This window comes from Chanos chanos, chromosome 5, assembly GCF_902362185.1.
Source record: "Chanos chanos chromosome 5, fChaCha1.1, whole genome shotgun sequence".
NCBI classification, from domain to species: Eukaryota; Metazoa; Chordata; class Actinopteri; order Gonorynchiformes; family Chanidae; genus Chanos; species Chanos chanos.
The window spans coordinates 6,725,770-6,735,280 of NC_044499.1; the positions used below are offsets into that span (position 1 = coordinate 6,725,770).

The following is a 9,511-nucleotide window of genomic DNA, read 5'->3' on the forward strand; positions in this document are numbered from 1 at the left end:
GCTTCAAGTCTCACGAAAGTCTGATTTTGTTGAGTTTTCTATGAATAAATATGGATATGTCAAATCTCACTGATGTTTTGGGGAAACATTTACATTGTGTAGTGTGTAGTTTTCTAAAAACAAGTTTAAGTAAAACTCAGTAGAACAGTGTTTATTGAACTGTTGTACCAGGTCATTTTGAAAAATTGCCTCATACATTCTTTCAAAACTAACATCACATTTAAAATTAAGAGAATATCAAACAACAAAGATCAATTATCGTGTCTGAAACAGCATAACGAAACAGTTTCAGTATATCCTTCCTGGTATGTGTACTATTGAGGGAAAACCCCTAAAGAAAGAAAATCTAATTATATTATCTAAAAAAACACTATATTGCAAACGTTCATACAGGCACTAGCCATAGTTAATACTAGTTGCACCGAGCTTATTTAATCAGAAACTGACCTAGTTTTTTTTCAACCCTATATCTCCCATACTATTAGCCTCCATTTTATTAGCATAGATTTCCATGTGGAGTTTCTGAAATGTCTCGGACAACTCATCTGCTTCTACTGGCTTAGGTTTTACTTCCGTAATGTCAACAGCGGTGTTTTCAGGCACTGACACTGTGACCCCATACCCCTGGTTGTCATGGAGATAATTGTTACTCATCTTCAGCTGCGGGTGAGGTATAACCTGACAAAAGACAGCACTGTGTTTCAACTTCAGACACTGCTATGTCTGCGCTCAAAGATGAATGCTATCAAATAGTGATAAAACCACTGGAGTACCACATGAACATGGAGGGGAAATCATTTCATAAAGGTTGCCCTTCTACAGGATCGTACAGAGAAGTAAACTTTAACTTGCCATTTTTTTTTATCAGTGGCCCATTTGTGTGGTAAATACTGTCAGTTACAGTATCACTCTATTGCATGTTTTTTTTTCTTTTACAATCTTGCCGATCATGATTTTAAGCATTATTTGATGTAAGGTAAGACAAAACAAAACAAACTGTCTAGTTCCTCTTGCCTACCTTCATGCAGATGCCTCCTGATGAAATGTTGAGATCTTTACTGCAGTGATGGATTTCATTCCCATGCAACTCAGCGGCACTCCCTGGGTACAGCTCTACCCCAGCACCCTGAATCGGTTCAGCCCAAAATGGCATGGTGACAAGGCCAGGTCATTTCACGTAATAGTCACTGAATGCTCTACTCTCTGTATATATCATTTTGTACAAATAAATATATGTGTGTGTGTGTGTATATTTATGTGTGTGATTTTATTTTTATATTTATATATATATATATATATATATATATATATATATCATGGACTAAGTGCTGAACTGGTATGAACACTGACAAATACCTGAGCTCCAGTGACCTCACAGTTGGTCATGATGAGAGATGCCCCAGTGAAGACGCGTACCCCGGTTCCCTCACATTTTAGCACACAGTTATCCAGACACATCCGTCCTGATTCCACCACTACGATCCCGTCGCATGTGCCCTTCTGAACCAGCGTCAGGTTCTGCAGTGTCACCTTAGAGGCGTTGGACGTCACAAAGTTTTCGCAGGTGGGGTCAGAGATGATCACCACTTCATGCTTATCTTCACTGCCTAAAAAAGGACGTGGAAGCCAATGCCACAGAGCTTAGCACCCAGAACTCAGTAGTGAGGTTAACAACTTTTGGCACATGGGCTCATCATAACCAGTACCTCCAAGTTTGTCTTTCAGACAGACAGTCTGGATTTATCGCCATGTTTAGAAAAACACAAAAAAAACCAGGGATTTTCTACAGTGACTACATTACACTGAAGACCTTGCTAATGAACTGTGTCATGAATCATAATGGCCACAACAACAGCGGATAAATAAATGATTTATGATTAATGATTCATTTTAAAAAAATATTTATTTCCCAATGAATGATTTCTTTTTTACCTGTCAAATGGCATTTACCCATTGCACTGGTAAAAACAAAAATCAGTGTTTTTGATGTGTAATCGTGTCATTACTCATGTGGTTCCTTCTAACAGGAGACAGGATGAAGTATCCTCCACTCATGGTCTTTAATAGAGGATCTAAATCTCTTCTAATTCAGTATGTAGTGCTCAGACACACTGAACCAATAATGTACTACTAATAGTAAATACTAATCTTCTGAAATATCCTACTGGAAAAGACACGCTGGATGACTTAATTACAGCGGTTAAAATTGGCACACATGTCCAGACGGGTGAACTTACTCCTCAAGGCTTTCTAGTACTGCATGTCATAGATGTTATTTTGAGTCTGGCTATTTTCTCACTGTCCTGTCAATTACTGTCAAGTGATTCTCAGACATAAACAGAGTCAATCATTAAAGTGAATCAAACGTGTGCTTGTGTTGCGGCTAAATGTAACTCTACAGACTGAAAACAGGAAATTACTTGATCCAAATTTATGAAACTCCTGGTTATGAATAAAGCGGTACCCTTAATGACAATATCATCGGTGAGCGGTGCCAAATGACCCTCCCATTCTCCTGGGTAAATGACCACTGTGTCCCCGGCAAAACAGTGGCTCAAGGCAGCCGATAAACTGTCATGCTGCTTGATACACATGTCTGGCGGAAAACTTTTCATCTATAAACAGAGAGAGAGGGAAGGAACCAATAGTATATAATTATGTAATTACAGTGAACTATGCTAAGAGGTATATTAAAAATTACTTTAATTATGTAATTATAATTATGTAATTATACCAAAAAATCCTGATCTTTTTTCAAGTCTCAGCTTAAAAAAACACACACACAAAATAAAACAGCTGCAGAGTAAATTAGAGTTTAATTAGAGTTAAGTGTACCAGTAGTGCAATCTAAACAAAACCAAAAATTAATGCTGCCTAAATAATTTATGAAAAAAAAATATATATATATATATTTGAAGTGAATATGAGGCTCTGTGATGAGAAAATTATTTTCTTAAGCTATATTCAATCCCCTTTGAACAATGTAGTCTGAACTGAAAAAAAAGTACAATTCTACAGCTGTAAACTGAAACATTTAGTTGCTCGTTAATGTGTGCTATCGAGCCCAAACTTGGTAACTTTTGAACTCTTTGTGTGCCACGTGTCAGGGTTAATCCACCAAAACAACACTGACCTGTGACCAGGACAGTGAACCTACCATGGCAGTTGTTAGAGAGAGAGCGACTACATGAGTAAACGTCCTCCCAGATGCCCTGCATCCCGCTTTGCATTTAATGATCCTCGGATAGGGCAGGGCATGGCTCCTGAAAGAAAATCATGTCACTGGGTTATCTGCAGCTAACTGACCAGTCTTGTGAAGAAATAATGAAAGCTCTTACCAGACACTGAAATCCTCCCAAAACTTGAGAATGCCAGAGTGCATCATCACTTCATAGTATTTCTTCCAGCATTCAATGGCTTCCATAGGTGAAACCTCCCCGCTGAGGTTCTTCTGAAACTTGTAGAGTTCCTGCCTTTTGGTGCGGTATTCTTCAAGTGCTACGCGATACCACTCGCAAGCTGGGCCAGGAATTGATCCATTTTGAGTTTTATGATGCCTACAATCACAGATATGTAGTTGAAACTAAAATCAAGAGATATATACATACATACGTGTGTGTGTAAATATATGTAAATATATATATATATATATATATGTGTGTGTGTGTGTGTGTGTGTGTGTGTGTGTGTGTATATATATATATATATATATATATATATATATAGTAGAGATCAAAATAAGAGAACGATTCATAAATAATTGATTTTTTCTCAAATATTGGTGACCTTCATCACTCAAAATTTGAAGGAATACGTGTATACCTGACAGAATATTAGCTGTGGTTATACCACTGTTCTACTAGCATGTTTTTCAAAATCACCAAGGCAATTCAACAAAAAAACATTATATTGTGGAAAATACAGCAATCAAAATTAGAGAACAGAAACCACTGTAGCAGAAAAGAAGCAAAAGAAGTGAAATTTTTGATGGTTACAGCTTTCAAAAATGAATAAAGTGTAGAGGCCTTTGCTTTGAATGACTTCAGCACATCTGTGTCCGCAGGACATCACCAGTTTCTCACACTGCTCTGGTTTGTAACACACACACACACACACACACACACACATGTATATATATATATATATATATATGTATGTATGTGTGTGTGTGTGTGTGTGTGTGTATATATATAAATAAGTATATTGCATTTCAGTTCTGAACAGAACAGTTCTGCTTTGAGTAATGTAACTGGGAAATTAACGCTGCATATTATAATCATACTTGCAGAATAACTAGAGGGAGTTATGATATTGTTATTTTTAGAGGTGTGATATTGCTAATATTGTTGTAATAGCTGGGATAACATCTGCATCACTCACAGCTGTATCCGTTTCTTGATGACATTCGCATAGTCTCCAAACTTATACTCAGTGTCCCATTCTCTCCATAAGACATCATTAAAAAACCTAATAAAGTAAAAATGAATATAAATTTAGGAGAGAGCCAAAAAGAGATAAGAATATATATATATACATATACATATACATACATACATATATATATATATATATATATATATATATATATATATATATATATATATATATATATATATATATATATGCATACATGTGACATTTGTAAATATTTTCAAGCTTCTAAGAGTCACAGTTTATAGTTAGGAACACTGTATGTATATTTAATAAACAGCTAAGGGCCCAGATGTATAAACTGTTTCAACCTGGCATGCTCGAGAGCCTCAGCAATTTTGTCTACACCAGAGCCTTGTCCCGCTATGGGGTACACATCCAAGACTGGCACTGTATAATTGAGTTCCTTCAGAACTTCCTCAACTAGCTCCCTCGGCAGATTGGCCACATTTGAGGAAAAAGGTTCAGCAAGAAAGACTGTGACCTGAAGTGACTGTAGACCTTTTCCATCACATGATGTGAAGTTCACCTGAACACATGACAAATGTTAGACATTAAAGGTCACCTTGTTAACGAAACAAAGTCTTAGTTTTCCGTATTTCTGAGGGACGCATGCAATAGCCGTGGCATTAAACACCACCATTTCACATAGATTTCCAATGTGAGGACTAACAAAATATTCACATATCTTTTAAAAAAAAATACTGATTACTCCACTTGGGGACCCTGTCCTGTGAATTATTACTCAAAAAATAAACATAAAAACTATCTGCTAACTGCTTAGAAGTGACCTACCTCAACCAGTATATCGATAAATGGTATATCCTCAGTATCACAGTTCACCAAAAAAAGATCTGGTTCTGCCCTCCACACTGCGGTCCAGGAATGTTTTCTCCACATTCTCTCAATAACATAAAAACAGATCCGCTCATCTGCATCTTCACCCTTTATCAGTATAAAGTACAGACATATGGTCATAGACTGATGATGAACATAAACAAACAAACAAGCTTTACAAAATATTTTTGGTACCTTTCAGAGAAATCCGACATTTACAAAACGAGGCAAAACATCATTAAATGGTTTAATACAAGGTTCACTACAATATGGCATGTGTAAGTTTTCATATAGGATATTTGTTTATGTGTCCATATGCTTTTGCTCTGCTTTTCTCTATCACTCATACTGTTCATATTTTTGTTTTAGACTCAGATTAACACTTGTGTAACTTTATCAAGTCATCATACTCTCTAATATTGGGGTCAGAATTGCCAGTGCTGAACTAGAACTAAAATGTTGCAATGTATATACAAAGGGCCTGACAAATGCTGCTCCTCGCTCTTGACTAATGTACACCTCCTCATTATCTTTGCTAGCTGGATAATTTACCATTCATATGTTAACTGACAAGGCTAACAGACAGGTTGGATACATTATTGTGTCCTCTCTTACCGTAGAATCCCTTATCAAGTTATCGCAGTACAGGGCTAACATCTCTTCTTGTGTGAGTGTTTTTGAGGTGTATATTTGTGGTAACATTTTAGCTTCTTCGATGCTGTCATCTAGTTTCTCTTGGTCGTGGTTTGCCTGATCCATCGTTACCTTCCCCCTCACACTTTCAGGACTGCTAACGTTAGGGGGGGGCTCGACAGCGGTCTCGACGTTGGTGTTTGGCTCTTCAGTAGTATGAACATTGTTTGTTTCGTCAGTCTGATGGTTCGTTACTTTGAGGGAATTCATCTCTGAATTATCCTCATCTGTCGTATATTCTGTTTCGTCGAATTCAAAATCTTCCTCGGAAACATTTAGCGAAGGATCACTCGCCATCTCTAACCTAAGACTCCGTTGACTCCAGGTAACTCTCGGAGTCCAACCGGCGGTTTCACTGCACGAGCTATGCATGTTATCCACTTTTTACAATCGTCTGTCCAGCCTCGTGAACCATGGCGCGAAAGAAATCAGTTACACTTGGATGTACTGTAAAGTGTTCATTTAAAAGAATCCTCCAACTTTATCATGTATGTTAATTATTGTTGAGTTAAAGACTTGGTATTAATAAATCCCTGCGTCAAAAAGCAGTCAAGTACCACAAAAAGACGATAGGGGGAACCCTTAAACAGACCTCCACTCAGTCGACAAATGTTAAACGGAGGAATCAACTGTTCATTGCAAATTCACCAATAATCTGTGAATATATATTCAATAAGATGCATTTAATGAATACCCTAAATAACATTATAAAAATGCATTATTTACAGTTTAAACATTTCAGAGGCATCCGAAACTTCCATTAGTGTGAATTTAAGGCTGCCTCGGATTAAATCATATTCTGTAAAAGCGTGACATTCAGAACAAGGGCTCATTTTATTCTAGCACAAGTCTTTTACAAAACCATTATTGTTCACATTCCAGACTCACTTAATCAATATGGCAATACTTCAAAACACCAGAAAATTTCACCACATCCCCATGAAAGAGCAAAGTCTCACAACCCTCCAGGGTGAATTCTGATGATTGCAGAGTACATACCTCCAGTATCCTCAACTAACATAAGCCCCCTTAGAGAATAATTGTTGATGAATGTGCCCAGAGTTCTGAAGCATACAAGACAATGCATGTTTTGGACGTGCCTATGCTTGAATCATCAAGGCCCTGTCTGTGGAGGGGAGAGTGGAATGAGAATTTAACAGAAAGCATTGGCAGTCGGTCCTCTGTTTGTGACAAAGGGATAAATCTTACACTTTTTTCCAAGAATTGATTTCAAAGAGACTAAAGGACTTGTCTGGATAGATACTGGGTTGGGTGGAGCTGGGTTAAAATTGTGGACAGGCTCATGGCACAAGGGCATAGTAATCTTATCCATATATATTATAGCTGGACAAATGGAATGAGATTTGATCTGATATTAGAGAAATTTCAGTGCACAGGTGAGCCTCCTGCTGGGGAATCACAACACAGGGGGGCTGTAAAAATACACTTCGTTACACATCATATTCTCTGGGACTGATTAAATCCTCTGTTCGGTGACATCAACCAATTGTAAAATGAATAAATAAATAAATAAACAAATAAATAAAATTTAAAAAAGGCATAGTATTGGACGGTTCCATAACAAAGATCAATCCACTGAACCATTCTCTTTCCATTCAATGAGGAATTACACTGCTGCTTAGATCAAGAGATTTTGGTATGACACTGATTGATTGGATCATCTAAGACAGTTTTCTGGCTTTGATAGCCTGTATTAGAAGGCTCTTGACAGCCTGCAATGGAATTATCTCAAGGTATGTGTCAACCAGCAATGAGTAAAAGCTGCCTTTCTCTAATGAAATGGTCACCAAAGCTTAAAACTGATAATGTGATAATGTCTAATTGCAGATGCATACCTATCACTAAACATTTTTTTTTACTGTATCAGTGACTTCTCTTGTGATAGGTATGGTAACATTGATGTTATAGCCAGCTAATCACTTATCTGCAGAGCGAACAACTCTTTTTTATAATCTGCTTTCTGGTACTCTGTAAATTGGAAAGGAGTGGAGTCCACATTTAAAAGCTGACATGCACCTTAAGAATTGTGCTTGCAATGCTAATCCTCATCTCCTGTTCAGTGAATGTGTGGACAGACAAACAAGGCCTTTGAGGGTGTTTACACAGAAGTGGGGAATTTAGAGTTTGAACTGTGGTCACATACATACAGAATGGGGAGTAAACTAAGGTAATTTAAAAACTAATTGTGCAGAGGAGAGTTGCAGATAGTTTGTGACACTGATACATACGGATTTAAAAAAAAAAAAAATCTCTTATTTGTTTTTGACAACTGGGTTGTCTACTGAGTTGGAATACTGCTGGACAGCTCTAATACATTTATAAAACCTTAAGAAGAATGAATGATATAATTAGTCTCACAAGCAACATATGTATATGCTCATGATTTAGATTTAGATTTAATGTACTCTCCTCCACACTGGCACGACCAAACACATACCCACCCTTGTGGTTTGATAGCGGGAAAAAAAGAAATACTGATATTAGCTCTTGTTGATTGTACATATTTGTAGAAACAGTCAAAGAATGAGAGCCTAAGCTGTAAACACCAGGCTAACTTGTAGTACACATGAAAGTACTGAACACACTAGAACATAAAGCATTAATAAAGATATAACAAATACACAGTCCACACACTTAGACTCTGTGAGGGATATCATGTAACGAAAGACTCAACTGCTATAAATTGTTAACACCCCCACTGCTATTCTAGGTTTCTTATTTAAGAGACACCCTTGCCTGGTAGAGTATATTTAACCTTGCTCTTTGACCCCACTGGTCTAAGCAAGAAGAAAACTGCTTGTGGTTATTCCAAGCACAGAGCTTTCACCTCAAAACAATGTGGAAGTACGCATTAAAATAAGACAACCATCTGTTCAAATATGATTTATTTTTTTCCCTCCTAATATATGTTCTTTTTGAACATATATAAATATGTATTAGTGCATGTGAATCTGTATAATCCTTTATTTACTAATGTACATGTTCATTTAGTAATTTAGATGTGAACCGTTGTTCTCAGTACGCAAATAGATAATGCATCAGAAGGAAGCATTTTACAAAGTTCTTCGTTACTGTTTGAACTACGCTGGTTCCCATCGCTGTGTCTAATTGAATCCTGTTGACCACTGCTTGTGTACTAACTGTAAGAGATGCTGTTGAAGTTGACACACGCTCTTGCATATTTATAGTTCTGCGCATCATTGACAAACTCGTTAATGCAAATGATTGTTGACGCCCATCTGGTTAGGGCGAAAGTTGACGGGTACTGACCATTTGGAATGTCTGATGACACGCCCATTGGCTTCGCCACTCCCACCACTAGCCGTCCCTAAGGCCGCAACCATTCGGACTTGCCTTTTTCAGCGGGTCGGCAGTCATCAAAGCATCATCCTTCAGGCGGAAGTAGACGTAGTTTTTTTTTTTTTTTTTTAAGTTCTTTGACTTGCGCACTGGCTGGCAGGGTGTAGTCGGATATAGTTCTTTTCCTTCAAAAGTTTTTCCATGGCGGTGGTGACAAAACGCTAACACA

The 9,511-nt window shown here is 37.3% G+C and overlaps 1 protein-coding gene across 1 annotated transcript; it reads right to left on the minus strand.

The window, feature by feature from the left end:
* Positions 1 to 447: 447 nt before the first annotated feature.
* LOC115811384 (testicular spindle-associated protein SHCBP1L-like) lies at positions 448 to 6,258 on the minus strand. Its single transcript, XM_030773554.1, has 9 exons — positions 5,884 to 6,258; positions 4,743 to 4,960; positions 4,381 to 4,467; positions 3,339 to 3,557; positions 3,158 to 3,263; positions 2,465 to 2,615; positions 1,357 to 1,607; positions 1,019 to 1,126; positions 448 to 678 (listed from the first exon to the last, which is right to left on the minus strand). The coding sequence occupies exons 1-9, from the start codon at positions 6,256 to 6,258 to the stop codon at positions 448 to 450; spliced, it is 1,746 nt and encodes a 581-aa protein (XP_030629414.1).
* Between the last annotated feature and the right edge of the window lie 3,253 nt (positions 6,259 to 9,511).